Source organism: Phoenix dactylifera, unplaced genomic scaffold (genome assembly GCF_009389715.1).
Source record: "Phoenix dactylifera cultivar Barhee BC4 unplaced genomic scaffold, palm_55x_up_171113_PBpolish2nd_filt_p 000843F, whole genome shotgun sequence".
In the NCBI taxonomy this organism is placed as follows: Eukaryota; Viridiplantae; Streptophyta; class Magnoliopsida; order Arecales; family Arecaceae; genus Phoenix; species Phoenix dactylifera.
The window spans coordinates 49,527-64,228 of NW_024068208.1; the positions used below are offsets into that span (position 1 = coordinate 49,527).

The following is a 14,702-nucleotide window of genomic DNA, read 5'->3' on the forward strand; positions in this document are numbered from 1 at the left end:
GAAAGAATCCAGTGGCTTTTTACAAAGCCCGCAGAGGGCTCTACCCCTGCCAGAGCCACAAACGGTTCCAGTGGTGATCTATGAACAATTTCAAGTGCCCCTTCAATAAGTCCAGGCACTGACTATTGCGATCCAACACATGCAGCAGCCAGTTGCCCCCCAATAGCCATAGCAACAAGAGGCCTACAAGCAGGATCACTGTGAGGGTCTGAAGTACTCAGGTCGACACTCCCCACCTCGGAGAGGGGGCAAGTGCCTCCTAACCAACCTTCCTGTCGTCCCAACCCTAGCAAAGCTCCATGCATCTCATACAATTAGCTTCGGAGACATGTACAGGAGGACCCATCCCGATCCATTGACTCTCCCTCTTGGGAGGAGTCGGCCTCTAGCCATTTCTCCTCCCACTGACCTAATGGGGTCTCCCAGAGGGTGGCCTGCCTCGATCATAAGCTCGAGGAGATGTGCCAGTGCCTCAAAGAACTTTGTCAGCACCAGGCTAGTCAAGATCAAGATGTGGAGTTCACCATTGAACCCCCATTCTCGATGAAGATAATGGGGGAGCTGGTTCCTCCCCGTTTCAAGATGTCGCAACTGGAGACATATGACGGCACCTAAAATCTTCTAGATCATTTGGAGAGCTTCAAAGTTCTCATGATGCTCCAAGGTGCCTTTGATGCAGTGTTGTATAGAGCTTTTCTAGCTACCCTTTGCAAGACAGCTCAATTATGGTACACTGAGTGTCTCTGAGGCTGAGGAGAAGTTCAGAGACCTTTTTTGCCATCAAGCAATGAAATAATGAGCCTTACGAGACTACGCCAGCTACTTTAATGTCGCCACTCTGGAAGTATGTGACCTTAATGATTCGGTCGCTTGTCTGTCTTAAGGAGCAAACTCAAGACCTCTCGATTTCTTTTTTCTTTAGAGAAAAAGTTTTCGAGAGATTACGTTGAGCTACTAGCTCGGGCGGACAAATACATCAACGTCAAGGAGGCTATAGCGACTCGATGAGAGTTAGCTAGGGGTGCACCCGGCCAAAAGAAAACAACAAGTGAGCCTGAGACAACTTGAAGCCCCCACCAAAAAGACCAGGGATAAAGAAACCTCCTACCAATCGAGAAGCCCTGCTCAGAGGTTTGGAAAATATACACCCCAAAATAATCCACACTGGCAGATTCTCAAGGAGATCCATGACTGCAACTATATAAAGTAGCCATGGAACATGAAGTCTATGACTCTTAAGGACATGACACGATACTGCTAGTTCCACCGCGATTATAGGCATGACACTGAGGATTGCTTCCAACTATAGAATGAGATTAAGGCCTTAATTCAACGAGGCTACCTTGACGCCTATGTTCAGAACCCTCGAGGCCAAGCCAATCCTAGTCGAAAGCAAACCTCTCTTGAGGCGAAGCCCAATAATCAACTGACGACCGAAGTCATTAATACCATAGTCAGCGAAACTACTGCTGGTGGAGCTAGTTCATCTGCCCGAAGAGCCTACGCGCGAGCTGCCTACATGGGGAGCTCGTCAATAAAGAGATTGAGGACAAAAGAAGGCATTTTCTTCTCGGATGCTGACAGAAAAGGAGTACAAACTCTCCATGATGATGCCATTGTAATTCTCCTTGATATTGCAAATTATGACATAAAAAGAATTCTAATAGATAATGGAGGTTTGGGAGACATCTTATTTTATGAGGCCTTTTTTAGAATGAATCTACTAGATGACAGGCTTTGGAGGATCACCTCCCTCTTGGTTGGCTTTTCTGGAGACCCAATTCCTGTGGAGGAAGTCATCACTCTTCCTGTCATAGCAGGACGGCTCCCCCAGCAAACCACCGTCATAATAGATTTTCTAGTCGTCAAAGTTCCATCGGCCTACAACGCCATTCTGGGACAACCAGGCTGAAACGCCCTGCATGTCGTGGTCTCCACCTACCACCTACTAATGAAGTTCCCGACTAAAAGCAGAGTAGGAGAAATCTGAGGTGACCAAGTGCTCGCTCAGGCATGCTACGTGGCTACGCTTAAGGGAAAGAAGCCAAGGGAGGAGCTTCCCATCGAAAGCTTTAATTCCCATGATAGCTAGGGATAACAGTGCGGGGAGCTAGCTAAAGACCTTTATTCTGTGCCTCTTGATGTGACAGCACCGGACTGAAGAATGGAAATTGGAGCCCGTCTTGATGACAATGTCCTAGTGTAGCTCTTAGAATTCATTTGCGTTAATGTTGATGCATTTTTTTGGTCGGCTTTTGATATACCAGGTATACACCCGGAGGTTATCACCCACAGGCTGAGTGTGGACCCCACTCACCTGTTGGTCTGGTAGAAGAAAAAGAGCTTCGCCCTTAAAAGGCGGAAGATGATTGAGGAGGAGGTAGAAAAGCTTCTCAACCCTGATTTTATCCGGAAGATGGGTCAGGCTGATCAAGTTAGGGAAATAATGTAGGAAACTTTCACCTTATGTCTGAGCCAATCTGATCACAGGTAGAAAATCTTCAATCTATAAAGTCTACCCCTGTGAACTGACTTAACCCATTTGACCTATGAGACATGTAATTTTCATTTCTTAATTGTTAACCAACACACACTAACTTGTCTAACCCTGATTCTTGCACTCCTAATGACTTATTTTCAAGATAACTAGACAACTAATAGTGAAGAAAGGATTGTTGATAATGGCTTCTTCTAATTGTAGTAGTCTTTGGGGTACTTTGCCCAGTGTATCTACACCTTATCTTTTTCAAACCCTTGTTTCAAAGGAGCTATGTTACCGGGGCACCAATGGAAAGTAAATTTCGATGGGTCTATCCATATTCATACCTTTGGCGCCAGCTTTACCCATCGATGTTGGCAAGCAAGACCTTTCTTACCGGTTAAATCCCTTTACTCATTAGATCAATCCTAATTGTAGAGATAACCATGGTATGGAAAAGCCTAAAAGCTACTATAACTATTCAAAGCACCCCGAAGGTGCAGGTAGAGGGGAACATTGCTAAGGTGATCACTTGGCTCAAGGGTTTTCAATCTTCAACTTATCTTTATCTTAAAAATATCTCTATCCTAGTTTCCTTTTTACTAAAGTACGATGCCTCTCACGTCCTCCATAAAGGAAATCAACTAATGAAGTTCATTGCAAATGTGCTACAACATTACCTACTTGATCTTTTTTTTTTTTTGTGGTAATGATGAGCTTTTCACTATATAAGGCATCAAAGGCAAAGAATCATTGAACTTGAATTCTAGATGAAAATAAAAATACTGCAAACATTGCTCTCATATTGCATTTAAAGTTCAAAATTTGAAATACCTCTTCGGTAGCATATTGCAAGTCTGGCTATTGAAGGCTTACCCAACTGCTCTGGATTACTAATCAAGTGGCTATGAGAAGGAGGGATGAAAATCAAAAGAAAATGGCTTGTTTGAGATTTTTAGGTTTCTTTTGTTTAGGAATGAAATAAAAAACTGTATTATATTTTGCATCTTTTGCCCAATATGAGTTCCTATTAGTCATTCCCTTAGCCTCTTTTTTTTTTTTTTTGGCAATATGACTTTCCACCTCTTGTCAAAACTTTGAATTGATTTCTTTGGTTCTCCCACTACACTTTTCAATGTTTCCATTTCGAGCCTACTGTTGGAAATGGTGTCCTAACAAAGCTATAATTTTGCAGGAGATACATTTTTGAAGGCATCAATTAAATGATTTTTTTTTTTTTGGATGTAATTAGTGACATATAATGCCTATCAAGTATTAGATACTCAGATTCAACAAAACGATATATGAGAATTAGTCGATTGATTGGTCAATTGCAGGAGAACCAAGTCTCTAGTTCCTTTTCCTTATACTGTCACAGATAAGTATGAGTTTTGAGAGATTTTACCTATATCAATAATGGATAATGACCATAGGATGGTGATAACCCTTTCTCAAATATCAAACTAGAGATTCCACATCAATTTACATCTGCATTACATCACATTAATTAATTGGTTAGCATGAGAACGTGTCTATAGAAAAACAATGTTGGAAGAATTTATTGCAATACTCATTATTTAATAGTGTTTTCATTCCAGAGGTTCATGCAAAACGGACCATGATTGGAGTCTATATTGCATTATCTTATTGGCTGTTTATAACTTGCACAAAACATGCGAAATTCCCATCAAGAAATGCATTATTTGAAAGGGTGAATAACGAGTATAGGAAAATTGGGTTGATCAGAAAAAATAAAATACACCATTTGTAGTCGTTCTGACAAAATATTTTTATAATAAATAAATGCATAGCATTGTTTATTTCTTTGTAAAATATTTTTGAAAAAAATAGTTTCTCCATGTCTGATCGAACTCTATCCATGATGGGTGATGGATAGCTAGTAATTTTCCTGAGAACGAACATATTGGGTGACAAAATAGTTTTTATACTGCCATATTGGAGATGAAGAAGTCCATTTGGCTAATTGGATGGTGAAAAATGAGCCTTGGGCTATATATATATATATGACACGAAACAAATATATTATGTCCGTACGGCTAAGAGTTCAAATTCATTTAAATCTAATCACAAATACCACAATTAGCTCATGGTCAGCCCCAATGAATCCAATACTATTTGGAATTTTTTGTGTGTCTCTATCTTTTCTTGATCAATGGTTTCTGTCTCTGAATTACAATTACAAATCTCTCAGATTATCAAACAACAATAAATTCCATCTGCATGGAATGAACTCCCATGCAAGCAGCCCATCTTCCTCCTCGAATCCTGAATCTCAGATACGTGGTTTTTAGAAGCAAGGACTAGAACAAATCATACTGATTGTTTTTGGAAGCACTGGCATGAGAATTGGATTGATCATTTGGATACCTTACCATGGGATGCGGAGTCTTTGCTTTGATTTATATGCTAACCCCTTGCATCCGATAACACCACCTCATCAGATAGCAATTTCCTCCCATCATCCTCGCCAGTCTCAAAATTTTCCTCTCCATAAACCATATCAATCGCGATCGGTTTGTTTTTATACAAATATGGTTCAGAAAGTCGGATCTCAGAATAATCTCCTGCTCTCGGAGGATTTTCCAACTCTATATGCTGCAATTCTGATGCTATCAGAGATTCCATTCGTGCCCTCTCCCTGTCTCTAGGATAGGTGCAGTATAGAAAGGAGTAGATGGAGCAACAAAGCGACATTGGAATCGCCATTGCAATGTAAAGTGCTTTGGCAAGGGAAGTAGCATTCTCTCTGTCTGTCTCGACAGCAGTACCCTCACCTGATCCATCGGAAACTGGTTTGTAGCCATAAACGTGCTCAGCTAACAAGCCAACAACTGGAGGAGCAAATGAAGCAAGTACGGACTCAAAAGATCTATCCAAAGCATAGATACTGGTTCTTGATCTCTCAGGGACAATCTCTGCAAATATAGGACTGTTTGCACCATAAACAAAACAATAAGATAAAGAGCAGCTAGTACCGAAACAATGCTAATATTACCCTGATAATTAGAAAATTATAACATTCTAGGAGTCATGGAAATAGACTGACAACGATGTTGCAAATATTTAGCAACAGAGCCATGCCCAGCTTACATATTAGTAATGCTTGGGAATTTATGCGGTCTCATCCCTTCTTTATTCTTTTAAAGAACAAAAGATTGGCAATGAAGCTAATAGTAACTATGTACTGTCGATGAAGGTTTATCCCGTTCAAGAAGACCTTACAGATAATTTTTGAAAAGCATGATCTATGAGCGGGTTCATCTGGTGATAGAAATAGTTATGGTTTGGCCATACTTGCTGAAAGTTGTATGGGGAAAAAGGAACTGACTGTTAAAAAAGGATATCATTGTTAGTGAAGAGTTCGAATTTTGTATATCAGTGAGAGACCACAAAATGTGCGCTATTTCTGATCTCTATCAGTGGTTTGGCACCTTGAAACATTCTATATGATTCATGTCTAAATCAAATGGTATTTACTGTTTCAGCCCGATCATCATGTCCACTATATCCTTGGCACAATTCTGTTCTGATCTACTAATTTTGTTATAAATTTAGGAAGGAAAGCATGCAGTAAGACATGGAAGATTAGAAATAAAATAAGTAACATACTTGTTTGTAGCAGGAGCATTCCAAGAGACGCTCAATCCCATGATGAACAAGACAATGGCATGGGCAAGTCCCGTGGAAGGGTCATCAGGTAAGACCAACAACAGCACAGCTGCAAGTGGAATGAAAGAGGCAGAGCTTATCTGCGATAGAACTATCCTACCGGAGTCTGGAAAGTGTCTGGCGAGAAAATCCCCCATCTTTCCTCCAAACAGTCCTCCAAGGGACGTTGCGACCGAGAACAATGTCATGAGTAATCCAGTTCCTTTATGCGAGAATCCAATGAGCTCCAGCCACAAGGGTGCGAACGACAGCGCTGACCATGGGAATGATCCAGTGACACCCTGAGCCACTATAATCTGAAATGATGGGATTCTCATAACAGCTTTGGCTTCTTTGATGAGGTCCTTCACTTCTGCCCACACAGACTTGCGCGAAATAAGGTCATCGCTGGAGATAACATTGGAGGAGAAATGCGGGTCTACGGCAAATAGCCGGACCAAGATTCCTACAACTACACTAATTGCAGCGACTAGATGGAAAGCAATTCTCCAACCAGCAATTCCCATGATCGACGTCGATGCTAGCAGGAGAGCGAAGAAGTTGCCCATGATGGAACCAATATTACCAGTGAGTTGTAGCCATCCGAAAGCAATACCACGAGTGCTGTTATCAGTAGAGTCAGCTACAAGGGACTGGATGGCTGGTACCACCAGGGCTAGTCCAATACCATTCAAGGCTCTTGAGATTGCTACCTGCACAACAAAGATCCTATCAACTATAAGAATTATGTATCAGATCTTAGTACAATTTCCAATTTTATTGGATGTCTCCAGAGAGACCGGATATTACTACAGATTCAAAACCAGAGAAATCATAAACAGTTAAAGCATTAGATTGCTTCATTAAATGAGCATGGTCAAGAAGAAGTACATTAGAGGTAAATTTACTTAGGTCACTCCTAGATTAAGAAACAGGACCATAACAAATCATTCATGGGACACAACAGGCGTTAAAAATGAAATGCCAGATAAAGAGATTAGTTCAGTAGCTGCCTTACAATCAAAAGCAAGTGAAGCTCCATTTAATGGTACGATGTTAAGTCATTTATTTGCTGAAATCTAGACAAACATGTAGAAAACCAATTCAACCATTTTTTGAAGGTGACCCGAAGAGCATGCTTCTCCAAACTCCTACCCCATAAGTAACAAAAAGAAGAAAGATCTTCTAAACACAAGTAATGTAGATGTTTTATTTCTCAAATAGCAGTGGTCAAAGTCACAGGAAAAGGAGTTTGTGTCTTTAAACAACAAACGGAAGCTGAGTCTTAGACAGAAATTTCAGCAGTCCAGAAGTCAAACTCCACTCATTAATAACTGTGCGTCTTCTCCAAAATCTCCGGCAGCAACTGAAACATTGTAAACTCATCAAAAGCTTCAAACCAAAAATCCCAATAACTCACCACTCGATCTCAGACCTTGCTAAAACACCGGAAAAAAGACACACACAATAAAACCCGAAAAGTCGATCAAGTTTCAATTTTTAAGCTGAGAATAAGCTCCAATTTCTCAGATCTACAGACACAAACCTAATCCAGTTAGATTCAGCTCAAAATCCAAAAAAAGAAGCGAAAATAGACCGAAACCCAATAAAACAACACGCGAAGAGTAATAAAAAGGCCGACTTTATGGAATCGCGGACCTGGAGAAAAGTGTTGGAGAGGGCGACGAGGAAGGTGGCAGCGGCCCAGAGGAAGGCGCCGAGAGCTATGACGTGGGTCCGGTTGTAGCGGACGGCCATGTAGGTGGCGAGGGGGTAGCAAGCGGCCTGGACGATGGACCGGAGGAGGGTGAGGGAACCCAGCCCCGTCGGGGAGGCGTGAAGCGCCGCCCCGACCTCCTTGTAGACTGCCGGCAGGAGCGCCTCGTCGGCCCTCTCCATGATTCCGGCGAGGTTCACCAGCACCAGCGTCCGCCGCTCCTCCCCCATCCCCAATCTCTGCTCCTTGACCTCCCTTCGAATCGATCTAGAGAGAAGGCAGCGGAGAGAAGGACCATTGGATTCGAGGTTGACCTCCGGGCCGCGGGAAAAAATATCGGGAAATTAATTCCCCACCCTTCTGTGGACTCCTCTGTAACAAAAAAGTCCTTGTTGACTAAGTCTCACCAATCCGGTCCAGAGACTTTCTAAACTGTACACCTTCATTTTTATCGGGACGAACAAAAGGACCACAAAAGGACCATGACTTGTCAACCAGACGTTACGAAGTTGGATAGGTGGCCCCATCTGATTGTGGTCAATGGCCATGCGTCAGTTTTGTTGGTTTTTTTAACGGATATATTATAGCCATAGACGCATCCAGAGAATCAAAAAATAAAATATTCAAAAACTAAACCGAAAAATCAGTGGTTTTCATAATATGGGTCCTCCGGCATAAAAGTCCAATCCACATTACTATTAACTTCTCTATACATATAATTTTTTAGCAATCATGTACAAGAGGATGAGAACTGCTGTTTGCTAAGACGTATCGAAAAACTAGTGGATAATTGTTAAGAAGTTGCCCTTTAAATATAGGTGAGATGTCCTTGACATCATTTTAGCATAAATCAATCTCTCTCATGCAGCATGCAATTCAGCCATAGTAATTATAGTATCAAAAACCCTAACTCCTACAACTATAAGAGCCCTATTAGCATTTTTAATAACAAAACCTACTTTGCTGAAAGCACTCATTTTTTCTTTACGTACTATCATCAAAATTGATCTTAAGAGAATAAAGGGTGGTAGCTCCTAAAAAAATATATCATTCTTAGGACCGTAGAATCTGGATGAGAAGAACCACAAGTTACTCTATTGTGAAAGATCCATTTGAATAAATTACCTGGATAAATTCATGAGTATGTGTAGATGCTCTAAAATAAACCACTCTAGTACTTCAACATAGGCTTTGGAAGATACAATCATTCCTAACTAGTCTGATATAATGTGCAATATAATACATTCATTAATTATTTCCAGTAGAGAAACCGTTCGAGAAGCTCTCCAAATGGAGAAATTGTTCACCATTCCTGCATCATCATTGAAAGTGCTTGCCATATCTATGGAGTAGCAAATGTTTGTGCTAATTGTATTGCCAGATTGGAATCCTTGATGTAATTAGAGATCAACTAACATTTGATATAACCAACTTTTACAGAGCATTATGTTTAGGTGGTTTGTAACTTTGACCTTTTATCTCCAAAAAAAAACCGTACAATATACCTTAAAGAATTACCATTAAAGCATCTCTTATTGGCAACAATTCAATCTTGAAAAAATTTAGAAAATAGAATCTCAAGCTGATTAATAGTGCTATATAGAAGTAAGGAATAGTAAGACAACTTTTCTTCAATTCAAATTAACCAAATTCCAACTTCACAAGTCAAGAGCTCATATAGTCAGTCGTTCCTTTCTTGAAATCCACATTAACATACATAATCGTCCTGCAACAAGATGGAATCAAGATGTTTGTAAATGTGGCTCAACATCGTCATATAGCACTATCACTAGCTATAATCATGATGTTCCCATGCTCTTCAAGTGATTTGATGATGTGGTCAGGAATAAAGTTTTTCAAAAATGTGAAACAGGAGTTTGTGCATAGAAATTGGAATTTCAAAAATTGTCAATTACACTTGCAATCTTGTTACAATTAAGTGGATTTTTTTCTTTCCACTTGTTTTTACAATTACAATCCACACTTTCTTTAAAAGCAACATAAAAATAATTCAAAACAATAAAAAAGCCATTAAGTCTTCCAGCTACCAACTGAAAATGGCAACCTCCTACAGGAACTAACCCCAAGTCCCAAGCTACCATGTAGTCTCTGAAGCAGTCACCGGACTCAGAGAAACCAAAGTAGTTGCTCAAGAAGCAGTCGTGTACAAGATTTGTCAATAGAGAGATTACCATCCAAGGTAAACTATTTCATTTATATACTAGTCCCCTCAGACAAAAACTTGAATTCTCCACTCACTTCAAACACTATTTATATCTATCATTTTGTGGTCTATAAGTACATGATCTGAAATGACCTATGAACTTCCTCCAAAAGCCGACTCCCAGTAACATCTGGCCTCCAAAGCCAAACACCAGATTCAGAAATAAACCGCATTTGTGGTTCTCGAGAGCACTCTTTGTACTAGACTGGTCTAAATCTAAAAGTAACCGTGGGAAGCAGAAAGTTTTCATTAATTCGTATGCTAATCCCTCCCATTTGATACTTCCACTTGCCAAGAAAGCAGTGTCCTCTCATCATTGTCATCAGTCTCAAAGTCTTCCTCTCCATAAGCCAAATCAATCACGCTTCTTTCGCTTCCATTCAACTGCAATTCAGAATGTTGGCTTCCAGAATCACGTCCCACTTCACAAGCATTCTCCAACTCTATCTGCTGCAATTCTGATTCTATCAAGGAATCCATCCTTGCCCTTTCTCTATCTCTGGGATAGGTGTGGTACAGGAAGGAGTAGATGAAGCAACAGAGTGACATGGGAATTGCTATTGCTGTGTAGAGTGCCTTGGCAAGGGAGGCAGCATTCTCTCTATCTGTCTCAACAGTGGTATTCTCACCTGCTCCATAAGAAATTGGTTTGTACCCATAAAGATGCTCAGCTAAAATGCCAACAAGAGGAGGAGCGAACGATGATAGTACAGACTCAAAGGATTTATCCAAAGCATAGATGCTTGTCCTTGATTTCTCTGGGACAATCTCTGCAAATATAGGACTGTGTGCACCACAGAGAGAGAAATTACCAAAATGAATAGAAGGTGCCATAGCATGGTAAAAGAAAGCTTATTCTGAAAGAGAATGCTTTGAAAGGTTTCTTTTGCCATTCAAGAAAAAGGACCTTGAAATATTATAGAATTATGATTGAGTTTATTTTCGAAAGAGAGTTCTTCACAAGATGACTCCATTCTTTTGCTGAAAATAGCATGGAAGAAAATAATTATTTGTTAAAAAGGGAAATCACTGATTATGGTTCCATGTCGAGATTATACGTATATATGTGAAGAACCACACAAGGGTTCCATTCCTATTTACTATCAGTGGTCCAATGGTTTTAGCCATTATCTAAAGTTCATGGCAGCATCAAATGAGATTAGCTTTTTTAATGAGCTCATTGTTCCCATGTTCATGGTACAATTCTGTCATGATCTTACTAATTCTGCTAGCCATATATCAAGATTTGGTAGAACAGAATCACAATAACTTACTTGTTTGTAGCTGGAGCGTTCCAAGATATGCTAAATCCCATGACGAACAAGACAAGGCCATACACAAGTCCTGTGGAGGGGTCATCAGGTAAGACCAACATCAATAGAGCTGCAAGAGGAATGGCAGAGCTGGAGCTTATCTGGGACATAACTATCCTGCCAGAATTTGGGAAACGCTTGGCTAAAATATCCCCCATCTTTCCTCCAAATAGTCCTCCTAGAGAATTTGCAACCACGAAAATGCCCATGAGGAATCCAGTTACGCCATGCGAGAATCCAATAAGCTCCAGCCACATGGGTGCAAACGAAAGAGAAGACCATGGAAATGAACCAGTGATCCCCTGCGCCACAATAATCTGAAATGATGGAATCTTCATAACAGCTTTGGCTTCATTAACAAGGTCCTTGGCTTCTGTCCAAACAGACTTGCGTGAAATCGCTTCGTTACTTGAACTATCATTATGAAAATGAGGATCCACCGCAAAGAGTCGGACCAAGATTCCTACAATGATGCTTATTATGCCGACCAGATGGAAAGCAACTCTCCAACCCGCAATTCCCATAAACGAAGTTGATGCCAGTAGTAGTGAGAAGAAGCCACCAATGATGGAACCAACATTACCAGTCAGTTGTAGCCATCCAAAAGCCGAACCACGTGTGCTGTCATCAGTGGAGTCAGCTACAACGGACTGGATAGCCGGGGCCACTAGGGCTAGCCCAATCCCATTCAAGGCTCTTGAGATTGCTACCTGCATAACAACCATAGTATGAAATATACGTAAATTATATCATATTATGTGCATATCGAGGCTTTTTTTTTGGGTTCGTTCTGCTTTCAAGAAGCATTTAAAACATTAGGTTGCTTCATAAATGGAGCAAATTAAGGATTTAAGCAACAAGAGAGCAACAAAAGAAAGTAGACATATCAAAGATTTCTAGAGTAAAGAAGAGAAACTAGACTTTAGAATATACAAACATTCAGACAGCATCAAAGATTCAACAAATCCACCAAGCAAACAATTTTGTTGGGTGTTTCCTAGTCAGGAAGCCCTCAGCAAGAAAAGAGTGATAGATACGGATTCCGCAAAAAATGAAACCCCCAATAATTGGGACAAGTCTTGATGGTTATTGACATGGTTTCCGCCATTGGAAAGCAGCCAAGTTATGAATCACCTAGCAGATGGGAAAATTAGTTTGGCAAGTAGTCCAAGAAGGTGCAGCAGGTAACGCCTTATTTGATCATTGATGGCACAATTAATACCAATTACTTGAAGTAAAACAGAAATCTCAGAACCAAATCAATCATGTTTCAAAAGAGGCCAAGAAACCCGTTAGTCATGCTCTTCTAAACAACAGTTGATCCAAACACTATTTTCACAAATGGCAATAGTTCAACTCACAAGTTAAGGGTTTTTGTCTACAACAACAAAACAGAAGCCAAGTCTTACGAATTTATATGAGCCCTACAACAACAAAAAACCCTATTCGGTTCCACAGAATATCCCAAACAGTTAACGCTCAACCCCATCAAAACACTCCCTAAGTATCACAAATATAAATAATTAACCTAATAAACCAATCTAAGATTCAATCTTTCCCGCTAAAAATCGAAACTTTTGCTCAAATCCGCAAAACCCGCATCCCGCCCGCCTCGATTCAAACCAAACCCATCAAAAAGGCAAACAGAAAAGCGGCAAAGATTGCAGCTTTGTGGGGTTCCAAACCTGGAGGAAGGTGTCGGAGAGGGCGACAAGGAAGGTGGCAGCGGCCCAGAGGAAGGCGCCGAGCGCTATGATGTGGGTCCTGTCGTAGCGGACGGCCATGTAGATGGCGAGGGGGTAGCAAGCGGCCTGGACGACGGACCGGAGGAGGGTGAGGGAGCCCAGCCCCGTAGGGGTGGCGTGCAGCGCCGCCCCCACCTCCTTGTAGACCGCCGGCAGGAGCGCCTCGTCGGCCCTCTCCATGATTCCGGCGAGGTTCACCAGCACCAGCGTCCGGCGCTGCACCCCCGTCGACCCCATCCCCTCCTCTCCCCTCTTTCTCCTCTCTCGATTGATCCAAAGAGAAACACTGCAAGGAGAGAAATGGGAATGTTGAGCCGTCACACGGGATCCAGGATCGAGGAAGCGGATATGTCCCTGCCTTGGTGGAATATTCCTACGTCTAAAGAGACTTGTGGGGTTCGGATCTGGGACCTGGAAACGGACCTGACAGTTGTGAGGTTCAAAAAGGGAAGGAGAATGGTGGGGCCGGTCATTGGGCGGTGTTGATTGGCGAAGATCGTGGGTCGGTAGGTGAGTTGAGAATCGTGGCAGATAAAGTCGGAGGTACGGAGATGGGATAAGGTGTACAGTGTACTTAATTGTGCTGAGTGTGTAATTAAGAAGAAGGTATTCGCTAAACTCCCATTCCCAGCCCGCCCAATACTGATATAATTTCTCGGTACGTAGCCAACCACCACCTCGGCTAATTCCTCGTACGTGGCACGTAGGCGCTATGTTTTGCAACGTTGGATTGGCTCTCTTAACCGTGAAGAAACACATGGTTAGAGTCCGGTTCGCCTAATTAGGATATCATACGTTGAGGATCATATTTGCATCACGTTAGTCGGATTTCTTAGCCTTCTTGTATGTATGCGTAGGCCACCTAAAAAGTTTTTGTATAAGTACTCTAATGCATAATTAAAATAGGACTAAATATAATTTCGCACGGATCCTCGTACTTTCTCTATTTTAGGCTTGATTTTTTTTATCAAACTACAACACCAAAATGCATTCACAAGTTCCATCGATCAATCACAAACACACCAATTGGTCTATGGTTAGTCTCAAATGGGCCAATACTAAAATGTTCCATTATCCGCATTGCCATATAGGCTATGGACGGAGTTTGCTCTCATACCATTTCTAAAAAGACTAACCAAAATATATTATTTTATTTTTTTGATCTTATATAAGTATCTAAAATTTTTCTAGTGTATAATTACTGTAGAACTAAATATAAGTCCGTACGAATCCTCACACTATATTACTTTGATAACTCCATGATGAAAAATCTGGTGTAAATGAGTTAAATTTTAAGTATTATCCTACAAAAGCAAAGAAACATTACCCCGAGGAGGAGTAGCATTAATATTAGAAAAGGTAGGTTTCAAATTAACTAGGACATCGTTGGCAAAACCAATTGCTTACAATTCGTAGACGACATCCTGGCATCGTGTGAAGCTTCCAAGGACAGCATAAAGTCACTCAAATTCATCTTATACTCACATGAGCAGCTAAGAGGGCTCGAGATCAAGTTTCACGTCCAAATTCATCAGTTTCGACATAACTAAAGATA

At 41.1% G+C, this 14,702-nt stretch overlaps 2 protein-coding genes across 3 annotated transcripts; both read right to left on the reverse strand.

Moving 5' to 3' along the window:
- Window positions 1-4,579: 4,579 nt before the first annotated feature.
- LOC120107368 (tetracycline resistance protein, class B-like) lies at window positions 4,580-8,153 on the reverse strand. Of its 2 annotated transcripts, none has more exons than XM_039120627.1 (3): window positions 7,808-8,153; window positions 6,110-6,861; window positions 4,580-5,429 (listed from the first exon to the last, which is right to left on the reverse strand). In XM_039120627.1, the coding sequence occupies exons 1-3, from the start codon at window positions 8,093-8,095 to the stop codon at window positions 4,907-4,909; spliced, it is 1,563 nt and encodes a 520-aa protein (XP_038976555.1). In that variant the 5' UTR covers window positions 8,096-8,153; the 3' UTR covers window positions 4,580-4,906. The 2 variants fall into 2 exon arrangements, with proteins under 2 accessions (XP_038976555.1, XP_038976556.1); XM_039120628.1 differs by having other exon boundaries at window positions 5,274-5,415.
- A 1,564-nt stretch (window positions 8,154-9,717) lies between these two features.
- On the reverse strand, window positions 9,718-13,477 carry LOC120107365. Its single transcript, XM_039120622.1, has 3 exons — window positions 13,088-13,477; window positions 11,364-12,112; window positions 9,718-10,873 (listed from the first exon to the last, which is right to left on the reverse strand). Exons 1-3 carry the CDS (start codon window positions 13,382-13,384, stop codon window positions 10,351-10,353), a joined length of 1,569 nt encoding a protein of 522 aa, XP_038976550.1. The 5' UTR covers window positions 13,385-13,477; the 3' UTR covers window positions 9,718-10,350.
- Window positions 13,478-14,702: the final 1,225 nt, after the last annotated feature.